The 26,795-nt window shown below is 49.8% G+C and overlaps 1 protein-coding gene across 5 annotated transcripts in view; it reads right to left on the reverse strand.

Annotated features, from left to right (window-relative positions):
- Positions 1 to 26,795, reverse strand: part of ADGRD1 (adhesion G protein-coupled receptor D1) — a 125,587-nt gene that overhangs the window by 82,958 nt on the left and 15,834 nt on the right. For all 5 annotated transcript variants that reach the window (XR_004316775.1, XM_032472189.1, XM_032472188.1 and 2 more), the window contains 7 exons: positions 16,944 to 17,123; positions 14,793 to 15,047; positions 10,845 to 10,909; positions 9,616 to 9,771; positions 5,598 to 5,657; positions 2,500 to 2,617; positions 1,421 to 1,531 (listed from right to left, as the gene is read on the reverse strand). Coding sequence is in view for 4 of the 5 variants with exons in the window: in XM_032472189.1 (XP_032328080.1) it covers positions 1,421 to 1,531; positions 2,500 to 2,617; positions 5,598 to 5,657; positions 9,616 to 9,771; positions 10,845 to 10,909; positions 14,793 to 15,047; positions 16,944 to 17,123 (945 nt within the window). In the remaining variant the exon portion in view is untranslated. The remainder of the gene's footprint in view (positions 1 to 1,420; positions 1,532 to 2,499; positions 2,618 to 5,597; positions 5,658 to 9,615; positions 9,772 to 10,844; positions 10,910 to 14,792; positions 15,048 to 16,943; positions 17,124 to 26,795) is intronic.

A 26,795-nucleotide genomic window follows, 5' to 3' on the forward strand; every position in this document is an offset into this window, starting at 1 on the left:
GGGTCCCACCTCTCAGAATATCACAACTTGGAAGCCGGAATCATATATTCCGTTACTTCCCTCCACCAGCTCAACAGGAGGCTGGGGGAAGCAAGCTGCGAGCTGACTTCTCAGTTCTTCCGGACTCTGTGGAGGGTGTTAGCATTTCACAAATGCAATCAGCAATTCAGATGGTGCTCACCGCTCCCCGTGGGCCAGGCCCCGGGATGAGGGCTTTGCTGCTTCAGTTCCCACTGCCATGCACTGAGGCAGGTACTCCTACTGCCCCCTGTTTCACAGAGGAGGAAACTGAGGCCCGGCACGTGCAGCAACTTGTCCAAGCCACACAGCCGGTAAGTGGACGAGCCAGGATTCGAGGCCAAAAATTCCAGCCACAGAGTCGGTGCTGTGACTAATAAGTTCTCCTGCCAAGTGTGAGAAGTTTCCATATGTACAGACCACGAGGCTGTGGCCCTGCCAGTTCTGCAAAACTGAGGATTTCTAACACTTCATGCAGCCAGGTGGCGTGAGATGAGAAAGGATCGCATACGCAGCCGGTCGCCCGCGGCATTGTCCGCCCTTGAACTGCACTCCCCCGTTCACCCTGAGTGTAGGGGGACGGCCCCCTGAGGACAGGACACACCTGACATCCCGGAGCACCTGTCACACCAGCCAGCTAGAGGGAACAGGGAACAGAGGAGGGCTCCCGAGGGCCGGGGAGTGACGACTCCTTGCTGGGAGAGGCCATCACGGTCCTGCATCACCCAGCCTGGTCCCCAGTCAACAAGGCAGAACCAGGAAGCATGTGGCCTCTGGCCAGGTTGTCAGGAGCTAAGAACCCACGACTCCCTGACTGCCCAAGACCCCTGGGATGAAGGGAAAGGCCTGCAGAGCACAGTCACCTTTCAAGGGGCAGAGGGGACAGTCACTGCAGCAAAAATGGCCAGAACCACCTGGGGCCCCGGAAGGAGTAACCAGGGTCACCTCGGCTGCTGGTTCATTACAGCCCTCGGCTTCATCCTGCCCAGGAGGACCCGGGGTCCCTGAGCAGGCAGACCCCCTCACCCAGCCTGAGGCCACCCTGAGCGGGGAGGTGGTCACATCTGTTTAAGTTCTGCTAGCGAGGAGCCGTGCAGATTCGAGAGGACGCACAGCCTCCTGCCCGGAGGACCAAAATCACCCAGCAGGCTGTCCAGGATGCGGATTCCCAGCCCCTCCTCCCCAGTCCCGGCTCGCTGGGCTGGCGCGGACTTGGAGAGAGCCTGGGAGAACACGTTAGGCTCCTCCAGTGACACACTGTGTTCCCACCACGGAGACCTGGCCCAGAGCTGCCCCCGCAGGGACCCGGAGGAGGCCAGGCAGCCCCTCGGCCAGGCCAGAGCTCTCTGGGTTGAGTCTCCCCCCAGGGTCCCGGGCTGTAGGGGTCCGCGGCTGTGCTCACCTTGGCTGTGGAAAGCCTCGTGGGGGATCTCGATGTAGCTCTGGCCCCGGGCCGGGAAGCGGTAATGGGAGGAGTTCATGGTCTTGGGTAGGAGTCTGGCCACTGAAAAGTCTAGAACAAGCCAGAGAGGAAGCTGCAGTCAGTCAGCTGCAGGGCAGGAAACCAGGCTGTAAACCCCGTCTGCTTTTGCCTTTTCTTTTCTTTCTTTCTTTCTTCTTCTTCTTTTTTTTTTTTTTTTTTTTTTTTTTTTAACAGAAAGAGCGCTCCTGGGGAGTGTAATTACCTTTAGGAAATGAGGACCTAAAAAGTAGGCGCATTCAGGGTGGAAATTGCAACCATGTGGCTGGCATGTCCGCCCGCCACACGCTGCGGGGGCTCCAGGCCTGCAGTGACCCCTCCGCCCTTGGGGCAGCCCCTCGGCTCCAGATGCCTCGGGCACTGGCTGCGCCCAGTCCTGCAGGGAGACCCCTGTGCTGGGGGCGGGGAGGCTCCTCCTCCAGGCTGGGGAGCCCATGAAAACACCTCAGACGCCCATCTTTGACGAGAGGCAGACGCATCATCCCACCCCGAAGGGAGCTCTCCTGGCCGACAAACTCCCGTTAAAACTAACGCAAGTGGGTGAATTCAGCTTACTTCCCAGAGCTTGGCTCTGGGGTGACGCATTAGCTCTGCCATGCTCGCCAGATACAGACTTTCAAACAGAAGGGCCGAGACGTCTGCTTGCAGGGGCTGCGCGAGGGTTATCTTGGCAAAGCCTCCAGCTGACCGTGGGAAACCTGACCGTGCGCCCGTTACCCCACGGACACTCCAGGCCGTTGTCATACGAGATGAGTTTGGCCCCCAAGTCAGCATCCAAGGTTCACATGGTCCTGCGTGAGCAGCGCGCTGAGCACGGCCGCCGTGACCGAACTCCGCCTTCCTCCAAAATGTGACCGCGCCTCGGGCAACGTAGTTTAGGACGCGGGAGAGCGCTGTCCCCGCTGCCGGCGCGCGAGCCCGTGCGCACCGGTGCGCGGCGCCGAGGGAAACGCGCCCCGCGCCCCGCCGGTCCCCACCCGCGCGCACGCGCCCCGAGCTACCTGCCATGGACGAGGAGCCCGCGATGGTGACCTTGGGCTCGCTGGCCTGCAGGTTGGAAGATATGTGGCCCAGGACGGCGTCGATGGTTTCTATCAAGCCCAGCACCACGGCGCTGTCCTGAAAACACCACAAGAGGAAGGAGACGTGAAGAGGGAGCTCGTGCAGTGATGGCGGGAGAAGGAGGCACCAAACGCACAGTCAGGCACCGCGCTCGCCGTCAACATTCCTCCAAAGGAGCACCGCCAGCACCTGCTGAGCCGCCTCGCGGGCCAGGCTCTGTCCTCACGCCCCCGGGAGAGGAGAGGGTCACACCCCTACCCCACTTCACAGGCGCGGAGGCGACCACGGAGGTCACATCGGCTCCAAGGCATCTATGCTCAGACGGGGGAGACTGGGACCTGGTCCTGGCTCCAGCCTCAACTCGCTGGGGACCCTGGCAAGTCTCTGACCTGCCCCTCCAGCTGCATCCCCTTCTGTCTCACGAGGAGGAGGGTAATCAGCCCCAAATACCCTCCAAAGTGAGGATGCTAGCAGTTCTGTCCTGATCTCCGTGAAGGGGCGGGTGCTTCAGAGACGCCAGCACCCCAAGTCATCCCTGGCCTCCCCCATGTGCTAGCTAGCATGCCCTTCCCCCGTGGGAGTCCCCACACTCACTCTGAGGCCCCACAGCAAAAGAGATCCCAGTGGGTGCCACCCCAAGAAGGCAGGGGTCCCTCCTGGCCACCCCATTTCTCTGCAGTGAGCTCAGACTGAGCTGTCACTCATCGTCAGACACACGTTGAGCAGGGAGGGGCCTCTCAGGTTCCCCCAGGAGCGCAGCGTGTGAGTCTCTGCCTCACTGCCTCCCCTCCTTCCCGCCTTTCTGAAACAAACATCTGTCTGTTGCTAAGCGTCCTCGGCGTGCTCACAAACACATGCTCCACGAGAGTCCAATGAGCTGGAAATAGAACACTTAGGCCAACGTGAGACCTTTTCCTTCAGGCCTGTGTCTGATTTCAATCAGGCAAGCACAGTTAAGCACAGGAAAATCTGTTTCTGGCAGGCAGTTCTGCTGGGTGGCGGCTGATTCATATCTCCTCTTTAATGCACAGTAGAGCCTGCCTGGGTCTGAATAGTTTCATGGTTATTCATGTTTTGCGGCAGAGCCTTCAGGAAGAGTTAACTGAAAACAATGCAGAAAAAACATCTGCTCAGGTCCTCCACGGGTCAGCCTCCGGGTGGTTCCTAGCAGCAGCCCTGCACACAGCCCCCCACCCCCCCCCAAGAAATCATGAACTCTGGAGGGCTGTGCCTTTTTTTTTTTTTAATGTGTTTCTAGGTAAGATCATATCAGCCTTAAATTTAAGACCATTTTTTTCTCCCTCTGCCAAGGTGAAGTCCAATCTCATTCAAATAAAAAGTTCACAAAACGTAAACCCTGGAGCAATCTCATTACTTACGAGAGAATGAGATGTCATTCTGCCTCACACTGGCAAATATGCATTGAACACTATAGGAGTTCAGAAAAGGGAGCAGTGTAATGTCACACTGGTATGTGTGCGGCCAGTCTAGGCAAGGCAGTTAAGAGTCTTGTCTTCCTCCACCACCTCCACGGTGGGGTAACCTTGGAAGTCATGTGTTGAGACAGAGACATCAGAAAATGGACCAAGCCAGGATCCTCAGGTCACTGGGTGGAGAAGAGGCTCCTCTGACCCATATCAGACTTGGCAGGAGTAAGAAGTAAACGTCCACTGTGCTGAGCCACTGAGATGTAGGAGCTATTTGTTACTGCAGCACAGCCTAGCCTAGCCTGACTGATACAGCATCATGGAAGAATATGTAATATCATTGGGAAGTGCTCTTGACATAATGAAGGAAAATGGGTAAACTCAGGTCCATAGCATATGTGCAGACTATATATGCATACAAGAGAATTGAAAACCAGACTCTAAGGAATATGCACAAGAGTGTCAACATTATCTCTCAGCCTGAGGATTTCAGGTGACTTTTATTTTATATACTTTTATCATCTGCATTTTCTAACTTCTCCACAACATATTCACTTGTTTTATTTTTTAAATAAGTAAAATCAATAAAGTTATTTTAAAAAAGAAAACAAAAAGTATTCTAACCTCCTTTCCAATTCTTTTGATTACAGAGAAAAAGAGAAGCTGTTTTGATTTTTACACTTAAAATCATGAAGTGAAATGTCCATTGACAGATAACTGGATAAAGAAGATGTGGTGTATATATACAATGGAATACTATTCAGCCATAAGAAGAATAAAATAATGCCATTTGCAGCAACATGGATGGACCTGGAGATTATTATTCTAAGTGAAGTAAGTCAGAAAGAGAAAGAAAAATATCATATGATATCACTTATATACGGAAACTTCAAAAAATGAACTTATTTCCAAAAGAGAACCAGATTCACAGACATAGAAGACAAACTTATGGTTAAGGGGAAGAGGTGGAGGGATAAATTGGGAGTTTGGGATTTGCAGATACTAACTACTATACATAAAATTGATGAACAACAAGATCCCACTGTATAGCACAGAAAATAGCCTGTTAATAGCCTATAATGAAGAAAAATATGAAAAGGAATATATATATATATATATATAATATGTGACTGAAGCATTATGCTGTACACCAGAAACTAACACAACACTGTAAACCGACTATACTTCAATTTAAAAAGAAAATCATGAAGTGTATTGTTACATGTTCTACTTTTTTCATTTAATCTAGTGATCTTTAAACATCATACATGTGTTTTATTATCATTCAGGAACAATGTGATGGTGAAAATATATGTATTATTAAAATGATAAACAAGCATACATTCTTCATGAAGAAATCCGTTTCCCTGCTCATGACTGACAACGGCACCATGTCCCTGATGCTCACAGAACTCTGGTCCACAGAGAAGAAAGAGCATGGCAAGTAGGTCATCCATCCAGTCGAAATGAGCTTTTATATCCCGGATCTCAGGACTAAGGGCTGTTTCCCTCACAGATAAGGATGGGGCCAGGTTAACGCCCCTTCAAGGAAGACAAAATGGCTCCCAAGGTATGTACGTTTTGAAGTTCAAAATGGTCTTTCCTCTTACCTCTGACACGGCAGTCCAACTGGGCAAACGAAGAACCTCTCCCACGGTTTTCAAGAAAGTCTAAAAGCAGACAAGATGACACTGCTGAGTGTGTGTCCTTAAGTCTCAGAAGTGTAAGACCTTCGATTTTCCCATCTTTGCCAGCCACAGGCTGCATTTTGAATATGTAAAGTAGTAAATGAAAATAGCTCCCATGAATGGATTGGGTTATATTTTACAAAGCCCTTTTATACGCGTTTTCTCATTTTTTTCCCTGTGACAACCCTTTAGGCAACGAGAAGCATTTAGATGTCAGAATGAACACCATTTAGTTACAGCAGAAGCCCTAAGCACAGTGCCAGGCCCTCAGTAAATGCCTGTTGAATGAATGAATGAATGAACGAACGGCTGAATGAATAAACAAACAAATCATGCTCAATATGCTTTCCCTGGCATTAAACAAAACAAAAAAAAACACTTGTTCATTGGAAATTACCTCTCCATAAAGCAGAAGTTACTTGGGGGCACTTGGTCAAAATCACCTTAAAACCATGTCTGGTTTGGCTCACTACTGTTCTGAAAAAGGAAATTAGCTTCTAACATCTTCAAACGGGAGATTTAACTGAAAATATATGTGTTTCCTGGTTCTTTTGAAAAAAAAAGCAGAAGCTAGAACAATCCCTACCCCACTGTCCCACATAGACGCCACTGACCAAAATTGAACAGCAGCTGCTCCCTTGGGCAGATGTGCGTTACCCGGGTCACCCCAGTCCTCACCCCGCCCTATAGCTACACCTAGTCTGTCTCCCTCATTTCATTACTCACGCGGGTTTTTAACTGTGTCTCCTACTATCAGAATTACACTTAGAGCCTGATCTAAGTCTCTTGTATTTCCAACAAACTGCTCTCTCGGGAAAAATCACATTCTTCCTCACACATTTAGACACTAAATATTTAGAGAATACATCACCAAAACCCCTCATTCTTTCATTTATATTTATTTTATAGACACTAAGACCCTAAGTGCAATGCCTGAAGAATTTAGAATGAAAAAAACCAACCGTGATCTCTATCCTCACTGGGCTTGAGGTCTAGTGGGCAGAGTTTATAATGTAGACCAAGGACCAGCACTTTTTTGTTTTTAAAGGGTCACCTAGTAGAAAATTCAGGCTTTATGTGCTATACCCTCACTCTGTCACAAACCCTTAGTCCTGCCACTGTCGGGCAAAATTAGCCATAGACAACACACAAGTAAATGAGTGTGGTACAGCAAAATTTTATTTCCAAAAACAGGCAATGGGCTAGATTTGGCCCAAGGGCTATAGTTTACTGACTACTGATCTAGAGTGGTTCAGCTGAATAGAAATACAATGGGAGCCACATTTTTATTTTAAATTTTCTAGTAGCTATATTTTAAAAAGTAAAAAGAAAACTGGTGAAATTAATTTTAAAAACATATTCTACTTGGTCCAATAAACCTAAAATATCACTGCAACAGGTAATCACTGTAAAAATGATCAATTTGGTATTTCACATTCTTCTGTGATACTAAGTTTTAGAAATTCTATGTGTATTTTACACTTACAGCACATCCTAATTTGAACTGGCCACAGTTCAGGTGTCCAGGAGCCACTTGTGGCTAATGACCACCTTATTATGCAGCACAGGAAACGAATTCTTGTCATTTTCCTGTTCAGCTATCAGTGGTGAGAAGCCAGGACTTAATGGAAAATTGAATAATGGATGCCAAAGATTTTTTATTTCTCATCAAATCAGAGATTGGTGGAGTTCTGGGTACATCGGTATGGTTCCTCTCCGGGATACTGAGAGTTGGGTATCTCCACACGGATCCACACCAGAGATCTCAAACTGATGACCCACAGGCCAAATCTGCCTCATGACTGTCTTTGATTTGGTTTGTCCATAATTGCTTTTAAATTTCAGTCAGCTGTCTATTTTTTAAAATTGGATGATTTTCTAAAAAAAAAAAAAAAAAAAACCAGGTATGGAGCTTTGCTTGCAAAACCAGAAGCGGTCACGGTAAAGATTAAAATCAGGTGACTCGGAGCAGCTAGCTGCTCCTCCCTGTGGGTGGGTGCCTTCCAGTTTGCCACAGTCTCCACTCCTCCCTATTATCCATCGGACCCCGGCATCCATTTACCTTATTTGGTCCCTGCACGCATCTGAGCTTATGACCTCTGACTGTCCTGTCTGGGCGAGGGGAGAAGGGAGTCAAAGCAAACAGGGAATAACCAAGCTCAGGAAGCGTTTCCCAAGGAGACGAGCAGTGGATTCTCTGTTCCCGCACAGACACCCCGTCAAGGCTACGGAGAGGCCCGAGCCCTCCCGGCAGCCTCCTCCTGCTGGGCAGCCTCACACCCACACCGCTGGGCTCATGTGGGGAGCCCGGAAGTGCTCGGGCCGCCTCGGCCCCGCCCACATCTCCTGTGATTGGCTGAGGCAGCATGCCGGGAACCTCCCCTCGGCCAGTGATTGGTCTAGGCACGGTCATGTGAGGGGATATTGGCAGAGGGACTCATGGGAAAGACAGTCCCTCCCTATAAAGTCAGCGGTGCCCCGCCCCTCCTTTCTCACAGGGTCGCCGTCTGTAAGGCGTGGTGTGTGCAGCTGCCCCCGCGCCCGGGAAACAGCAGGTGCCAAGGGAGCCAGAGGGCTGCCTCCCGGATCCCTGCTGTGACTGAACAACGAAGAAACCGATTTGCCTGGAGGGAAGCGATTAAATGCTCTGATTTTTATTTTTTGAAAAGTATTTAATCATATTGGTGATTTGCGGTCACAACCATTGTAACAGAGAGAGCCCTGGGTGAGTGAGTCCGGAAGCGGAGGCGTGCTAGGACACAGAGCTGGGTTTGCTTGAGCCCTGAACCCCCCGGTTCCTGCAGCTCCGGACCTCGCCTTCCAGCGCTTTTCAGAGCCCGTGGTCCACCCTCGCCCTTCAGCCCTGAGCCTCTTGGAGGCAGGAAGTGGCTCTCGGCCATCCTGCAGCCCCAGACCTAGCATGTGCTATGAATGGATGAAAGCAATCTGAGAAGTCTCTTGCCTCCCTCACCTGGGCAGGAAAGCTATTGGGGCCCACCCTGCATTTCAGGGTGTCTCTGTTTACTGAACACGTGCTTTCACCTGCTGCTTTGGGTGCTTCTCTGGGTCTGTCTTCAGCAAGGAAACCAGTACGAATTAAGAACCCTTAAAAAGTACTCATCAGGCTTTGCAGAGGAACCCATTTAGTCCCCAATGGGGTGAATACTACTGTTCTTTCCCCCACTTCTCAGATGAGCAAAGTGAGGCAAAGAGGTGTTAAGTAACATGACCAAGGGTGCACAGGAAGTAACCGGCAGAGAGACATTCAACCCGGCGGTCAGACCCTGCACATCCTGCTCTTCACCCTTATGCTGTACTTTTGAAGTGAAACAGCCTCAAACATCCCTTCTGTCTCCACATCAGCCAAGAGCCCTGGTGCTGAGATTGAAGTTATCAAGTCCACGAGAGCCCAGCACCCTCCTCTACCTTGGCCTGGAAAGATTTTGAGGAGAATGAAAAGAGAAAGCACCTTGGTGCCAATGCCTTGCACGGTGCATTTACAAAACGATTTAGATGAGCCTGGGAATTCCCACTGAGATACAAGTCACAGCGCTGGGGTCCCACTGTGGCCCCACAGCTAAATCTGCCGAAGACCCAGCTCCACCTTTTACCTGATACAAGGGAGACGGCAGAATTTAGAACAGGAGTTCCAAACCCGAATGCCTACGGGGGCCAGGTAGATGGGGAGATGGGCCAGGCTGGCTGAGTGCTGAGAAAAAGAAATGAAGGGTTGAGTCCCATCAGAAGGAGGCCCCACGGAGCTGTGCAGAGCTGGCTGGAGTGGCTACACCACCTGGTTGTTCGTGAGAAGTCTCAAGTCCAGACTTTTACAGTTTCTAATTTTTAAACTCTGTGTAAGTTAAACAAGACACATCTGTGGGCCATAGTCTGACAGTCGGCCATCCCCGATCCGCTCGGCACAGAAATCAAACAGCTTTACCTTGGTGAGATTCAGTCCTGTTTCCTCCGAGAGGGATTTATTGGGTAAGCTGAGGGACACATTTTGGAGGTAATTCAAAACAACTCCAGCACTCTGGAAGTTCTTCCTCTCCTCTGTCAAGTTGGTTATGATGGGACGGTAGGCATCGGTGGGCGGCTAAAAGAAATCAGTGACATTTAAAATAAATTATTTAGGAAGGGTGGTGGGTAGAGATCTCAGTGGTAGAGCGCACGCTTAGCATGCACGAGGTCCTGGGTTCAATCCCCAGTACCTCCATTAAAAAGAAAAATATTTAAGAAATCAGAGACCTGAGTTCCTATTAAGAACTAAAGCCGAGATGTTCTACAGAAGTTCAGTGCATCCTCTGGGTCTTGTGCTTCTTACACTGCAATAATAAGAGTAATAGGACCTACCGTACACCAGGCACTCTTGTGACTGTTTTACATATGCTAACATTTCATCCTTACAACAGCCTCACGAAATAACACACCCGTTTGACAGACAAAACTAAGCATCAAGACACTTGCGCAGAAATGACTGGTGGAACCGGGATTTGACCCCAAGCAGATGGTTCTAGAGTCTGCTCACTCGCAATTGACATTAAAGTCCTCGTGGAAGAAAAATTGTTTGATCACAAATGCTAATTCCAGAGGGGAATGCTTTCTAAATGAATTCATCCTTTCCTCAAACATCAGGAAAAAATGGCATAAGGGAGGGGGTGGATGTCGCTCAGTGATAGAGCACATGCTTAGCATGCACGAGGTCCTGGGTTCAATCCCCAGAACCTCCATTAGTAAACAAACAAACAAACAAGCAAGCAAGCAAACCTCATTACCCACTCCACCCCCCAAAAAGGAAGAAAATGGCAAAGGAAGAAGTCAAGCATCAAGGCCAGCTCGTCCTCGCTCTGTGCTCACTGTGCCAAGTGCACCAGCAAACAGGCTCAGTGTCCAGGTGTCCCCAGACAGTCTTGGCTACTCCGTGGAGGCACCTGAGGCTACAGGCCCCGGGAAGCAGAGGGGCTTCCCTTTAGTCACTCTGAGCATCAAGAATTAGTGCCAAAGTCAGCCTCTCCTCCATGTATTATTTCCTCCCAGACATTATCCTGCCAGTGAGGGAGAGCCAGGCTGTCTAGTGCGACTCCCACTCTGCCCGCATACAGTCCAAGCGAAAAATCAGCAACAAGACATCACCAAGATGGGGGACAAAAGATAAACGTGTCTGCTCACCACGGTGTTTGCTGTGGGTGTCATGAAGAGGCTTGGTGGTGTTGAAGACAAGAAGACATGCTTTCCTGGAAAAAATCGATAATGCTTAGTTAGGGACTAAAACATGGTCACCAGGTTCACCCTCAGGAAGGCTTGTCCTTGTTCAGAAACCTACTAGCTTCAGACGCAACTAAGCCAGCCTGAGAATGTTCTGAGGAGGAACATTGCTGGGAAGATCAGGGCTAATAAATTGGCTGGATGGCTAGATGGCATGGATTTTCCCAGGTCCAATTATTTTTCTATGTATAATCTAAATTGCTTTGCAACACCCATCATGCAAGTCATCACAGAAAAAGATGATTTTACACAGGCTTTTTGCCGATTTCAAATAAATAAAGAAGCAGAGGAAATGGATTTCCTTTGCGTCTGGACTAGTCGGAGATAAAATACAGAGCTCTGTGAACCATTGGGCCGGGACAGACAGGAGACCTGGCCACCTCCCCTCCCAGCGAGGGGATGCTGGAGTGGACCCCAGTGACGTGGTGGGGGGACTATCTTCCTGAGCCCTTGCCACCCCGGGGAACTCTAATTGTTCTTTCTATTAAAGACCCCATTTGGTTAACTACGAACGATTACAACAATGAAGGCATCTCAGGTCAAAGACTTAGCCGTGACTTGCTGTTTTCTGCCTGTTTCCACCAACGATCCCTAATCTTAGTAGTCCCTGGTGAGGACACAGACTTGGCTAGACACGCTGCTTCACTGCTGGAAACGCCTCCGGTAGCTTTCGGTGGCCTGAGGAAGTGGCCTCATCACCCCCCTCGCTGGTTCCAGAAGTAAATGACCCCGTGGGTGGGGGTCGGGCTGGGTAGCTGGTGAGAGCAGAAAGCGTGACACTGCTGGGCAGCCCAGGGCCCCAGACTCTGTTCTCCAAGTCAGAGTGACATTTGCTCCTGGGAGGCCCAGGAGCCCCATCAAATTACATTTCACTTGTGAGTCCGGCAGAGAAAGTGGAGGACAATGAAACTCTGCCCGCAGCCCTGCTCCTCGCACCGCCGCTCACAGTTACGCGCACGCGAGACTCAGGTGAGAAATGAGTCTGCCGTGTCCTAGGTCAGCCCCGGTTCCTGGGTTGCTCTTGTTGTGTGAGCATCTGGCTGTGCTGAGTGTGTTCCTAGTGTCAAAGAGGCACGCGTTCCAGTCCTGGGACTCTGAAGACAGCCTTCCACTCCCTCTGCTTCCCTACAAAAGGAGGAGCCCTCCATCCCAGTGCTGGAGGGAAGCCCCGCCAGGGTGGCAGTGGATCGGCACTCCACCTCTGCGTGACTGAGAGAGAAGGAAGGCCACCCCATCTGGACCGATCCATCAGAAAACAGCACCTGCCCGAGCTACCAGGGTCAGGAGAGGGCCCCTCAGGACAGGGCACGTGCAGCCCCTGCCCACAGCTCCACGTGCACACACATCTTTGTGCAAAGACCAGGGTCTAGTTCCTCCTGTGGACACAGCCCCATGGCAGGCTGGATTTCAGCCCCAGTCGTCTGTCTGAGCACAGCAGCTGTGAACAGGCTGAGCTGGCTGACAGAGCGAAGGCCCCAGAGCCCCACGGGCAGCCCTGCGGGGGCTTCAAGGGCCCCTTCTCCTATGATGCTTTTCATCATGGCCCCGTCTTCAGAACCAAGTCCCCAAGTGGCGTGGGGACCTGATGGGTCCAGTTCTGGTTCAGCAAAAGTGAGGGCATGCGCCCCCCGCCCCCCACACCAGGATGCAGGAATGTTAACAGAACACTTCTCCTGAGTCCCCCAGAGACTCGCACAGCATCCTCAAGAAGCATGGAGGGCGAGAGTGAACGGCACAGATGCGATTCAGCAGCAAGGACTTCCTGACACGCTGTACCACTGGGGGAGGGTGGGTACTGACGTGCCACATCCCTGAGCCTGGGCATGTCTTGGTGACGAGGGTTTGCTGGGACGGCCACAAGAATCAGCAGCGGTACGGCCTCTTCCTAAGGCTGCTACAACAGCAAGCTATCGCGAAGGCAGGATTTGTTTGAGGCTCTCAGTAATGCAAATACAGATGACATCTTGGTCTCAAAGTGACAAATCTCTGACTCTTAGGCAATAAAATGCAATAGGCTGATATCCTTTCTTTCTCCTAAAGAGAGGTATATTTTGTCCTACTGACCAGCCTGGGCCCTTGGACTCTTTAATCAATAAAAATTAATAAGAGGGCAGGTGAGCAATCTAGGCAAAGCCTCCTGATGGCCACTTCTGAGGTGCTGGGAGCAAAGGCAGAGGACTGCACACGGTCCTTGCTCACAGCACCACCAAGGGGGTGGGCAGACCCCTAAGCCACCCCTCTGGCCTGATCGATCAATCTGCCCTCACCCTCACCCATGGGGCCAGCTCACGGCCTCCCCACCACCCGCCTAGGGAGTGAGCAAGGGAACCTGTTCCTTGTTTTTGCTCCCCGAGGCTGCAGCACGAGTCCCAGTAAAGCCTTGCCTGAATGTCTCATCTGGCCTCTTGTCAACGTCTATTGATTAAAGAGTCCAAGGGCACAGGCCGGTAACACATGTTGTGGGTTGTGGCCTCATCTTAAGGGTCATCATTTGCCCCGACTGCTACTGTGCATGTGTGCGGCTAGTTTTAGTCCCTTATAGTTTCTTTGTGTTCTGTTGCTCGAGGAGAGGTCTGTCCAGGTGCCAGCCCTGCAGTAAAGGGTGTCCGGCCCCAGGTCCCAGCCTGTCTCACTACGTCACTTCTGTGAAAAGGAATGAATTCTGTTTTCTGGGTGAAAGATGGAATTGTCAGAGCTTCCATGGACACAGGCTGTTTCGCTTGCACAGCAGCTCTTGAACCCAGCAAACCTGACCATGTGTTGGGGAGCCCCTTTTTCTCTTTGTTTTGGGTGAGGCTGACCCCACTGCCATTTCAGGGGTGGGTTGTGACCCAGGCTTAAGCCAATCGGGGTATTCTACACCCGCAGCCACAGCAATTGGTTCGTGGGAAACATACGGGTCAATCTGGGCCAATGAGAGTGATGGTCAGCAGGTAACAGAGGAGAGACACACCGAGTTTCCTGCCAAGGTTGCTGGAGGATGGAACCCTGCGGGGAGCCCGTCCTGGCAGCACAAGAAAGCAAAGGAAGGCAGAGTCCAAAACAGAGGTTTCCTGTGACATCATCTGAGACACGAAAGGTCACATGTTATATGGTCCATTTATATGGAAAATCCAGAGTAGGTAAGTCCATAGAGACAGAAGGTAAACAAGCGGTTGCCGGGAGCCAGAAGGAGGAGAAGTGGGGGGTGACTGCTCGTGGGTGCCTGGCTTCCTGCTGGGGTGATGGTTGCCCAGTATCATGGATAGAGTGAGGACCACACGACTGCACGCTGTAAAATGGTTGCATTCACGTTATATGAGTTTTGCCTCAGATTTTTAAAGGTGACTTCCCAAGTCCCACGGCTCGTCGCGGTTGAGTGAGGATTTAAGCCAGGTCCACCTGTCCCACAGGTCCCCGACCTGAACCACAGCTCTGTGCTGAGCGGGGGGGGGGGGGGAGGGCATCCTTGGGGCTCCCCAAGGGCCCATCGCCGAGTCTGGTATGAAGGGACGTGTGGTAAACGCCATTTGTGTCATTTGTGGATCGCATGCACTAATGGGCCTGGAATATTTGCTCCCCAAAGCTTTCCATAACCGCCTACCACAGACACCTCGAAACCTCCCCGACGGCCAGCGGGAGAATACTCATCTCCGTGTGTTTCTGGGAAACCGTTACTTAATTCCTCCATCCTAGGGAACAGGGGTTCTAGAAAAACCACTGCCTTTGAGGCTCACCAGGACCCATCTCAGCCTGCAGTCCTGACGGCTGCATCGGGACGGGGGAGAAGAGAAGCGCCAGGAAGGGGAGGCGGGTGGGAAGAGGACCCCAGGAGCCGAGGTCAGGCCTGCCCGCAGCCCCCCCTCCACTGACCAACGGCGGCCGTGAAGTACATGGCGATCTCATCCGGAGTCAGGGCCCGCTCCCAGATGATGAACTCGTCAAAAGCTCCGTTCTCGTAGCCCTTGGTCTGGTCCTGCTCAGATCCTATGACGAGGTTGACGCTGGGCTCCCCGTAGGCGTGAGACACTTTTCCACTTGGGTCTGATGTGCTCAGGGTCCCATTGACGTAGACCTTCAGACCCTCCTTGGACTTCCATGTAAACAGCACGTGAGTCCAGTAGGGGCCTGGGAGAGAGCAGAGATGCCTTCTGAGGACGCGGGCCCAGTGCCAGCCCGTCCCCCCATGGTTATTTCAGTTGTAAGCACCGTTCCCTCTCTCTTTCCTTCTTCTCTTTCTTTTTCTCTTTCTTTCTTTCATTTTCATTTACCAAGCAACTTTTGTTTTGTTTTTCTGGGGGGGGGGGGAGGTAATTAGGTTTATTTATCATTTTTTTTTTTAATGGAGGCACTGAGGATTGAACCCCCGACCCTATGCATACTAAGCACGTGCTCTACCACTGAGGTGTGCCCAGCCCGATATTTCTCTTTCCTATGATGGCGGGGCACTGCTGCCTTTGGCTGAGTCCTAGTGTGGGTCATAATATCCACCTGACTTCCCTCAGTCCTTCGCAGCACCAGGAAAGAAATTGCCCCCACCCCCCAAACGCCAGAAGCAGTTCCAAGAGACCCTTGGCTATTTTCAATTAAATGAAGTAATAACTAATGGTCATAATTTGTTCAAAAATATTTTTTTTAACCCAGCCTCGGCCATCACAGTGCAGGTCAATGAGACCTCTTGGAGGACCCAGTTCAGCCCACAGACCACTGGTACCCATCCACCCTGGCCCTGACCTCGTGCCAACCACCATGGCAGCTCCAGGGGAGGCCAGACCGGTCCTGGCTCCATCAGGACCTTCCATCAAGGAGCCTTTGCGTGACTCATCTCTCCAGCATGAGAACCACGTTCACCAACAAAAAGAGAGTCCGCCGGACTTTGGCGGCAGCTTGCCCCACAAATATTTGTGCAAGTGTGTGTCTAGACGCCCTCACGGACTTGCTGCTGGAAGGGGCATTTTGCAGGGTACAGATTACCCGAGCCAGGCGGTCAGCTTAAGTCACCCAGCAGCTACCCCCGGCTTCGTGCTCAGGCTTGCCCAGCTTTCTAACTGTGAGTCCCCAGAGCGCCCCTGGATCCTAGACAGGCCCAAAGCATCACTTGTCCTTGAGCGTGGAAGCAAGAACAACAAGTCCCTTCCATCAACAAACAGGACCACACTGCCCTTCTTAGTCTCTAGTCTGGCCTGGGCCCCCTCACCACGCTACCTACAACACTCTGAGTCCCCGGGCCCCCTCCCCGCTCCCACTCCAGACCCCAGCCTCCCCCAGCTGCCTGCCCTGCACCTCTGCCTCAGGCCCGGCCGTCCACCCACGACACTGCACCCCGGAGAAAATCAGAGTCATCAGACAGAACCATGCTGCCCTGCCCGCACCCTCCCACCTGGCCCAGAGCATCCCCCCGAGCCCCAGGCCCCCACTGCCCAGTGCCCGCACACCCCTCCTCCCGCTCTCCTTTCTCCCCCAGTCGTCACCCTCTTTTCCAAAAGCTTCTTTGCATCATCTTCTAAATACTTCCAAGTCTGTACCACCAAAACGAAGGAGGCGGGGAGAAGGAGGAAAAGAAAGATGCGGGGGTGGGCGGGGGATGTGCAGGAAGAGGCAGAAAACAGACACCACTGTGCTGAGCCCTTTGCAGGCAGCATTCCATGTAATTTCCCCCAAACTGGAAGCTAAGTAGCACTCATTTCTTCACTGTCCGGAAACCGAGGCTCAGCACATTAAGCAACATGATGCAGAGACACAGTCGGGGGTCAGAGGGAACCCAGACACCCAGCTGCAGGACCCAGGCCCTTAACCCACCACGGGCATCTCAGCAAAGGACGCCGTCTTACCCTGCCCAGTTTCCCAAACAGCCCCTTAGAGGGAGGGCTCATGTGCCGGGAGGGCTCATGTGCCCGGAGGCCAAAGGAAGAGCGCGCTGCCCCTGGGGTCCGTCCCCTCCCTCGTGGGCGGTCCTGCCTCCCCCTCCTCCCGCCTCCCCCTCTTCCCGCCTCCCCGCACCCCTCTGGCCGCGGGCACCCTTACCTGGGGGGCTGAAGGTGGCCGCCCACGTCATGGAGTTCTCCCGCGCATACAGCTCCACCGAGCCCTTGCCGCCGCTGGAGCAGACTTTGAACCCGTTGGAAATGACCTGACCCCCGTACGCAGAGGGGGTTGGTCTGGACTGTTCTCCTTGGGTCTTCCAGAAAAAAGAGAACGTGACCCCTGAGGACAGGAAAGGCGATGGGTCAGTGTTCATGAAAAGCTGAGGGGATTTAACCTCACAGAAGCAGATGGTTCTCCTGGTTCTTTGAAAAGGCATTTTTTTCCCCCTCATTCTAGAGACAATGTATGTTCAATTCATAAAATACAGGCAACACCACCAGGTGATATTTATCAAGAGCCCGCTAAGTACCAGACACTTTTCTGAGAGTTTTAAATATTACAGATCCTGGTTTTCATCCCCATTATGCAGATGAAAACACTGAGGCCGGTTTGCCCAAGTCACTGAACTAGAGATGGACTCCCTTCAGATTCAAACCCACTCTGACCCCACAGACATCGTCTGTTGAGGGAGCTCCTCCAGAAACCTATTTGGCCAGTTTACAAGGCACGTGTTTTAAACTTACTACACCATAAACCCCCTCCAATGCCCATACCTACACCTTCACATCGCTATTGTTTTTATCTGCACAGCGTTACCTTCTAAGCAGGAACTCTAATTTTTTTTTTAAACAGCAACCCTCCCAGAGCGGGGTCTTACAGTTTCCTTCAACTCTTTCTTTTGCAAACAGCACTGGAAGCTAAGCCTTCCTGCACACGTCAGACGACATGCCTTCAGGATTAACTCCCAGTAGTAGGGAGTCTCTAGTCCAAGGGGAGACCCAGTCTTAAAGGTTTTGATACCGATGGTTGTCTGTTTCCAACACAGTGGGGCTCACCGGGGCCCTGGCAGCCAAGGTCCCTGTCAAGACAGCCAGTCTGCAGACGCTGGCGTCCTGGGCCCGGGCCCCATGCTCCACGTGGACTGAATGGTCTCCACTCAAACGGGAGCAGGAATGAGCTGGCTCGTTGGTTGGTGTCTCTCCATCACCAGAAGCAGGTGGAGCATGAGAAGCAAGTCCAGCTTATGACGGTGAAGACCTGGCGCCACGATCACCTTGCAAGCCTGGGGGCGGGTGCCCCCACCGCCGCCCAGCGACGGGTAAGAGCCTGACCGCGATAGAGGCTCCAGACGTCGCCTTTGGAGCCCTGAGTATTTTGCTCTGCTTCTCCACCGCCGGTAACATTTGTCCCTTCTTTGCGTGAGAGTAACTCTGTGTGTGTGTGTGTGTGTGTGTGTGTGTGTGTGTGTGTGTTTGTGTGTGTGTGTGTGTGTGTACGCGCGCGTGCGCACCAGCAGCCTGCCTGGCCCCGGTGCGTGAAAGCCAGAGCTAGGTCAGGCTGCCCCCGCACCCCCGACAGCCTGGCCCAGGCTCTGGGCGGGGAAAGCGTGTGATGCCCAGAGCTGAGCAAAGCCCACCCGTGACGGGGGTGGGAGGGAAACGCGGAAGACCCTTTGCCCAGGACCCTCTTTATATAAATGGCGCCAAAGTGAGACTTCAGCCCTTACCTTCAAATGAGATTATGGACACAGGCTGAGTCACTGAGTTCAAAGAAGACATCTGTCATCACGTATAAACTTCTGTCCCACTACCAGCCGTCCTGGCTGTAACGCCTTCTGAGTGGACAGATGTGTTACAAGTTGTTCAAATGTCTTGTGACGATGAAATCGTGACAATCACATTGCATGATGCCTTTGTGAGTCCAAAGCCCTGGTATGATTCGTGTAAACATGGCAGGATTTTACGAGCCTGGTTTGGCGTTTCTTTATTTTTTTGCCTTTTTTTAATTGAAGTGTAGTTGGTTGACAATGTTGTGTTAGTTTCTGGTATACAGCACAGTGATGCAGTTTTATATATATATATATATTCCTTTTCATATTCTTTTTCATTATAGGCTATTACAAGATACTGGAATAGTTCCCTGTGCTCTGCAGTAGGACCGTGTTGTTTATCTATTTTATAGTTAGTAGTGTATATCTGTTAATCCCAAACTCCTAATTTATCCCCCACCCCCTTCCCCCTTTGGTAATCGTAAGTTTGTTTTCTATGTCTATGAGTCTGTTTGTTTTGCAAATAAGCTCATTTGTGTCATTTTTTTTAGATTCCACATATGAGTGATGTGGTGTTTTTTTTTTCTCTTTCTGGCTTACTTCACTTATGAAGTATGAAAATCTGTATTTTTTAATGTTAAGAGAAATCTCAAAAAAACGGATGGGGCCTACGACTCTCCTTGAGCTCAGAGAGACCCCAGAGGAGAACTCCAGGTCGTGAGGACTGTGTTCTTAGGGTCAGTGAGAAAAGCAGGAAGTCCTCAAAAGTGCCCTGTGATGTGGGTCACCCCAGCAGAAGGATGGGACTCTGGAGTTTGCCCAGGGGTCAGCTGGCCTGTCCCGGACACTCTGTCCCCAGCGCACCCCCTGAAGGCGGTGGGTGGCAGGACCCACGGGCCGGGCATCCCGCCACCTCTGTCCGCCTTGCCCTGCGGCGGCCCAGATTCCAGAAGAACCCCCACCCCCACCTCCTGCCGCACCCCTCCGCTCAGAAACAACCAATTTCACAGAGAAACAAACGAATACAGTGCATTGTGAAACTTTTGTTATGAAACGAATTCCCAGCAGGATTCACAAAAGTCCATTTTTCCCCAAACACTTCGCCGCATTTAAAAATTCCTTTAAGTCAGTCCTGTCTTGGCCAAATGTCTTTCAGCGCTGGGAGAAAAAGACAAAACATTCAATTTGGTGTTAGGTAAGGGAAGAGGGAAAGAAACGATGGTTATTCTAAGGCAAGCTTTCCATTTCTGTTAATCCAGCCTGGAGGAGAGTCATTTCTGTCTGAGGAACAGCTGGTATTTAAATATCAATCTGCGTCTTTGCAGAGTCCTGAAAGGCTCACAGTGAGCCTGCTAATATTCGCATTTTTTTCAGGAACTTTGCTTCCCGCACTTGGGACTGTCAGCACGAAGAGGAATAAATCTGAAGGAGAAATAAGCGCAGTATCGACAAATTGATTCAGTGCTTTTTTTCTTCTTAGGAGCACTGAACCCTAACCCATCCGAAAAATAAAGTGAGGAAAGCTCTTTCTCAATAAGACAAAACAATGAAAAGAAAAAGTACCCAGCTGACACGAGAAAAGATGGATAAATTTGAGTGCATAAATATTATAACATTCTGCAAGGCAAAGCATGTATCATGACAAAGTCAAAAGACAAATGGCAGCCCAGGAAAAAAATGTTTGTAATACATTTAACAGACCAGAAATGAATTTCCTTACTGTATAAAGAATACCTTATAAAGGAAATTAAGTGGAGAAAACTAATTCAAAGAGATACACAGACCCCAGTGTTCAGAGCAGCACTATTTACAACAGCCAAGACATGGAAACAGCCTAAGTGTCCATCCACAGACGACTGGATAAAGATGTGGCGTATGTACGCAATGGAATACTACTCAGCCATAAAAAAAGAATGAAATAATGCCATTTGCAGCCACATGGATGGACCTGGAGATCATCATTCTAAATGAAGTAAGTCAGACAGAGAGAGACAAACATCATGGTATCACTTACATGTGGAATCTAAATTATGACACAAATTGAACTTATTTACAAAACAGAAATAGATTCACAGACATAGAAAGCACACTTGTGGTTACCAAAGGGGAAAAGGGAGGGGGAGGGATAAATTAGGAGTTTGGGATCAGCAAATACAAACTACCTTATGCAGAATAGATAAACAACAAGGTCCTACTATATAATATGAGGAACTATATTAAATATCCTGTAATAAACTATAATGAAAAGAATATGAAAAATAATATATATATGTATGTATAACCGAAGCACTTCACTGTACACCAGAAACTAACACATTGTAAATCAACTGCACTTCGATAAAAAAAATTTTTTTTTTTTAAAAAGAACATCCTGGAGGGGGAAGCTCAGGACATCGATGTCACTTCCGGGCTGAGACCTGTCTTGGACAACGCTTGTCTCAGTCCACTCGGGCTGCTGTAACAAGCATTGCAGCCTGGGCATATTAAACAACGGTCGTTTCCGACAGTTCTGGAAGCTGAGAGTCTGCGACCAGGTTGCCAGCACGTTGGGTTCTTGGCGAAAGCTCTCTTCCTGGTTCTGTCTCCACATGGCCTTCCTTGGTCCACGCACACAGAGAGCCCACGTTCCCACCTTCTCTTAGAAGGGCGTTAATCCCGTCCCCCACTATGACCTCATCTAACCCTAATCCCTCCAAATATGGTCACAGCAGGGATACGGCTGCAGTGTATGAATTAGGGGGCAGACATAGACATCCAGGCCACAGCAACAGGGTCATTCATACATTCAGTTATTCATTCAACAAACATTTTTTAGCAGCTCATACACATCAGACACTATGAGCAAGGGTCTGAAGACAGAAGTGGCCAGGAAGTGGAAAGACAGACATAAACTGTGGGCGTCCCCACGGTGACAGCTGTGGTGAGCACTAAGAGGAGACACTGGAACTGAGCCCTCGAGGTCTACATGGGGGGGACACAAGGTGCTGGGACGTTCCAGGAAGGGCCCCTTCCTACTCTGGGTTTCCCCACGTGTGTGTGTGCCGCTCATGGGAGTTGGAGAGCCAGCTTGGTATTGAAAGAACGCAGTGTTTCCCGAGGTTGACGTTCAAATAGCCTTTTTCTCTCAAAAGATCCTCAAAAGCTTCCCTGCATCCACACCCAGTACTGTGAGAAACCTTCCTCAGGAGGCGCCGTTTGCCAGAAGGCAAGCCCCACGGGCAGTTCGGAGAAACAAAGGAAGGTGGACGGGCAGGTGGAGAGACCCCCGGGGCCCAGCAGGATGTGGCTGGACGGGCTTGGAGCGGGCGCCCGGGCGGACAAGGAAGACTCCAGGGTCTAGCGGAGAGCCCGGAGAGGGAGCAGCCAGACTGCTCAGATGCTTCGTCCTGTTTTGAAAAGCTCTAACCTCAACCCTGTCTCTTAAAACATTCCTTAAAAAAAAAAAAAAAAAAAAAAAAAAAAAAACAGCCGAAAATATGAACAGAGACCACAAGAGAGTTTGAAAACAACAAGCATGAAAACAGCTGACCTGTGGGACCGGGCGTGGGAGAGCTTCCCTCTTTATCTAAGTGTTGGTTCCGTTGTAAGAATAACGGGTTATACATCTGTGCCCACCCGCACCTCCAGGAAGAAGTGCGGGGGAGGCGAGGCCAAGGTACCCGAAGAAGCCGCGGTTCCTGCATTTTAGTCGCTCATGTTTTCATCACGTCTGCAAAGCGCCTCTATTATGATTATGAAACACTGTTCTTTAAGTCAACCCATTTTTGAAGCTTGCTACTGGGGTGAGGGTGCAGCTCAGTGGCACAGTGCACGCCTAGCTTGCCCGAGGTCCTGGGTTCCATCCCCGGTACCTCCATCAAGTAAATAAATAAGAAAATAAATCTTAATTACCTCCCTCCATGAAAAAAATAGAAAAAATTTTAAAAGCTTGCTACTTACTGAAGTCTCATTCTAACTAGTATGAGTGGAATCCCAGTTCTGCTCAGCTATCTGTCTTAAAATTAAAACATAACCATGCATTTTGTAACCGCTCCAAGGGCCACCTGAATCATCTCACAGACCTCACGTGCTCCACGGAGGTGCATTTGGAAAATGCTGGACAGATCTTCCCTGTTCACACCCTGCTCTTGTTGAACCCAGACATACAAGCTCATGGAAGCCCCAGGGAACCCCACTTGAGCAAAGGATATGGTCATAAAACTGGGAAACGCATGCAGTGGTCCTTAGGGTGGTATCCATGCTTGGAGGCCCTGTCTGAAGTCTAGACCAAGGGCGGTAGATCCAGGAATACCCAGCCTCCCTCAGTGTCCACATCAAGGCCCACACCAGCATCCTCTCTTGGGGGGGCCAAGGTTGACTGGAGGCTTCCTGGCTTCACTGGCTACCTGGCCATACTCTACGGAAGGTGGCCACCCAAGAAACACTTTAAAAGTCTCCCGTTAACCGTGACACACGAGAGGTCCACAGGGTGGGACATGAAGTCAAAGTTCACAGCTTTCTCCACCACTGGAGCTCCAGTCTCTCTCGTTTCGTTTTCTTTGAGGATGAAATGAATTAATACGTGTAATGGGATTAAAACCCTGACTGGCATGTAGTAAACAATTAACAATCATGGGTCATTATTATGATCAGTCCAACTATGTCTGCCCTCATCAGAGGGTCACATTAAGCAGGCAAACTGGAGGGTGTGGAGAAAAGGGAACCCTCCTACACTGTTGGTGGGAATGTAACTGGTGCAGCCACTACGGAGAACAGGACGGAGTGTCCTTAAAACGCTAAAAGTACATTTACCCTATGCAGTCCCACTCCTGGGCATGTATCCAGAGAAAATTTGTTTGAAAAAATACATGCACCCCAATGTTCACAGCAGCACTGTTTACAACAGCCAAGACATGGGAACAACCCAAATGTCCATCTACAGATGACTGGGTAAAGAAGATACACAATGGAATACTACTCAGCCATTAAAAAGAACAAAAATAACGCCATTTGCAGCAACATGGATGGACCTGGAGATCATCATACTAAGTGAAGTAAGTCAGACAGAGAAAGACAAATACCATGTGATACCACTTATGTGTGGAATCAAAAAAAAATGACACAAATGAACTTATTTACAAAACAGAGACTCACAGACATAGAAAACAAACTCATGGTTACCAAAGGGAAAAGGCAGGGGAGGGATAAATTAGGAGTTTGGGATCAGCAGATACACACCACTACATTCAAAACATAAACCACAAGGTCCTACTATATAGTACAGGGAACTACATTCAATACCTTGTAATGGCCTGGAATGAAAAAGAATATATGTGTGTGTGTGTGTGTGTGTGTGTATAACTGAATCACTCTGTCATACACCAGAAACTAACACAACATTGTAAATCAACTATAAAATAAATGGAACTATATTTTAAAAAATGGGCAAGTTGGATAACACCAAGATCCCAATGACAGCCACCCACACAGGCAAAAATGAAGCCAAGGGCCTCTCAAAGCTGGCCCGACCACGTGCCAGGGGTGTGTGAACTCTCAGCCTTCCGGACAGCTGCATGAGAAGGCAATTTGATTGACTGGTTTTACAGATAAGGAACTCGGACTCAGAGGTTAAGTGGCTGCCCAAGGTCACCGCAGAAAGGATCAGAACTGGGGCTGGAACCCAGGCCGCCTGGCCACGGAGCCCACATTATTACTGTGCTCCGTGTCCACCTGGCCCGATGCCCAAAGGGCCAGGAGCCTGGGATGAACTGGAGGGCAACGTCCAGCACAAAGGGGCCCCCGTGATTCAGTCCCACCCAGTCAGAGTCGAGGTCGGGGGCGGATTTCTTAAGAGAAATTAAAATCTATATTTTCATGTGACATTTTCCTATGTTTCAATGTTGGCAGCTAATTAAAAAATTTTAACTCCAATTTAAAACCAAATGCAGCCAGAGGCCAGAGTCCACTCAGAGGCGTCCAGTCTGTGACCTCAGAGTTCAGATAAAACTTCCCAACAGTTCTGATTTCCAACAGCCATGCTTCCCAGGGGTCCCAGCCCAGTCACCCTTCAAGGGCTGGTTGTCTGGGACAGTCCCATCACGGGACCTCCTGGGACCCTCCCATCCCAGGTGAATACACTCCCGTGGGCAGCTGGAGAGAAGCGGGTCCCACAGACCCAGAGACAGGCCGGGCAGAGCCCGCCAGCCCTCCCGGCCGGGGCGGGGACACGCCTGCCCTCCCGGTTGCCGCGGTCCCCGCAGCTGAGGTGGGGCTGTTTTAAATTTAGAGAAATAAACAAGCCTGCTGTGTTTATAGGGCTGTTGGAACTCAGGAACGGCCTGAGCTGCAGATTTGTAAACCTGGCCACGGTTTCGGACCTCAAAACCATTTCTCAAAACTTGGTCCTGCAGAGGCCAAGACGCCTCCTCTCTCAGGTTATCACCGTGGGAAGTTTTGTTTACTTTTACTGGAACGCACTCCAATAGGGCCCAGCTTCGAGAACAATGAATTCACCACCAGGCTTCTTTGATAAGGCCATGGGATAACCAAAAATCTTTAGGACTTTCAGATAGGCTGCATTAAACTCTTTTTTTTTTCCTAGAAAGAAAAAAATGTTCATTTGTTTCGGATAATGGAACTTGGAGGCTTGAGGCTTGATTTGGATGGCCGGGAACAATTTTCCAGGAAGTTTTGAAACATGGCCCAGATGTCCACTGCCTGAAGCTCAGATAAAGCGACTAGGGAGCATGTTACCTTTCACAGAGAAAAAGAGGAAGGAACAGGCCCCTAGCTTCCCTCTGGCCTCTGTGTGTTCTGTCCGTGGCATCATTTCAACCACAGACCTGCAACCTTTTGCTGGGACAGCTCTCTGCACCGCCCCCCTCCAACCTTGATGGACATAAAAGCAAACCCACAAGCACGGGTCTTAAGTGGGATGGCTGGATCATAGGGCGAGTCTGTTTTTAGTCTTTTGAGGAATCTCCACACTGTTTTCCACAGTGGCTGCACCAAAGTACATTCCCACCAGCAGTGCAGGAGGGTTCCCTGTTCTCCACAGCCTCTCCAGCATTTATCGTGCATGGACTTTTGAATGATGGCCATTCTGACTGGTGTGAGGTGATACCTCATTGTAGATTTGATCTGCATTTCTCTGATAATTAGTGATACTGAGCATTTTTTTGACATGTCTATTGGCCATTCCCATCCGGAGGGAACTCTAATGCAAAAACATACACACACTCCAATGTTCACAGCAGCACTATTTACAGCAGCCAAGACATGGAAGCAACCTAGATGTCCATCAACAGATGACTGGATAAAGAAGTTGTGGTATATTTATACAATGGAATACTACTCTGCCATAAAAAGAATGAAATAATGCCATTTGCAGCAACATGGATGGACCTGGAGATCGTCATTCTAAGTGAAATAAGCCAGAAAGAGAAAGAAAAATACCACATGATATCACTCACATGTGGAATTTAAAAAATAAAAATAAAAAAAAGGACACTATTGAACTCATCTACAAAACAGAAGCAGACTTAGTGAACAATCTTACGGTTACTGGAGAAAAGGGGTGGGAGGGGATACATTTGGGAGTTTGAGATTTACAAATGTTATCTATATAAAAATAGATTTTTTAAAAAGTTTATTTTGTAGAGCACAGGGAACTATGTTCAATATCTTATAATAACCTTTAATGGAAAAAAATATGAAAACATATACATGCATATATATGCATGGCTGGGACATCGTGCTGTGCACCAGAAACTGACGCATTGTAATTAACTGTACTTCAATTTTAAAAAAGAAAAGAAAGGAAAAGAAGAAGGGCAAGTCCTGCCCAGACCGATCACCAGCAGCCTAGAGCCAGAAATGACACTGTGTGAGCCACACCACCAGTTTGCTTCCTACCAACGCCACGGCCCTATCCAAGCCCCAACGGGACATCCTTGTGTCTCTTTTATGTGGAGGGGTTTTTGTTTGTTTCTTTCTTAGGTTTTTTTTTTCCAATTGTTTGGCAACTATTTTATTTTTTTAAATTTATTTATTTTTCATCTTTTTTTGGGGGGGAGGTAATCAGGTTATTCATTTTTTTAATGGAGGTACTGGGCATCGAACCCAGGACCTCGGGTGCATTAGGCATGCCCTCCATCCCTGCGCTATCCCCTCCCCTGCTGTTTCTCGGTGTTTTGTTTTGTTTTGTTTTGTTTTCTTCTTTACAAGAGTAAGTAATTCTGTCTCCAGGGTGGTCTCTCATTACA

The sequence above is a fragment of the Camelus ferus genome, chromosome 32, assembly GCF_009834535.1.
Source record: "Camelus ferus isolate YT-003-E chromosome 32, BCGSAC_Cfer_1.0, whole genome shotgun sequence".
NCBI lineage: Eukaryota > Metazoa > Chordata > Mammalia > Artiodactyla > Camelidae > Camelus > Camelus ferus.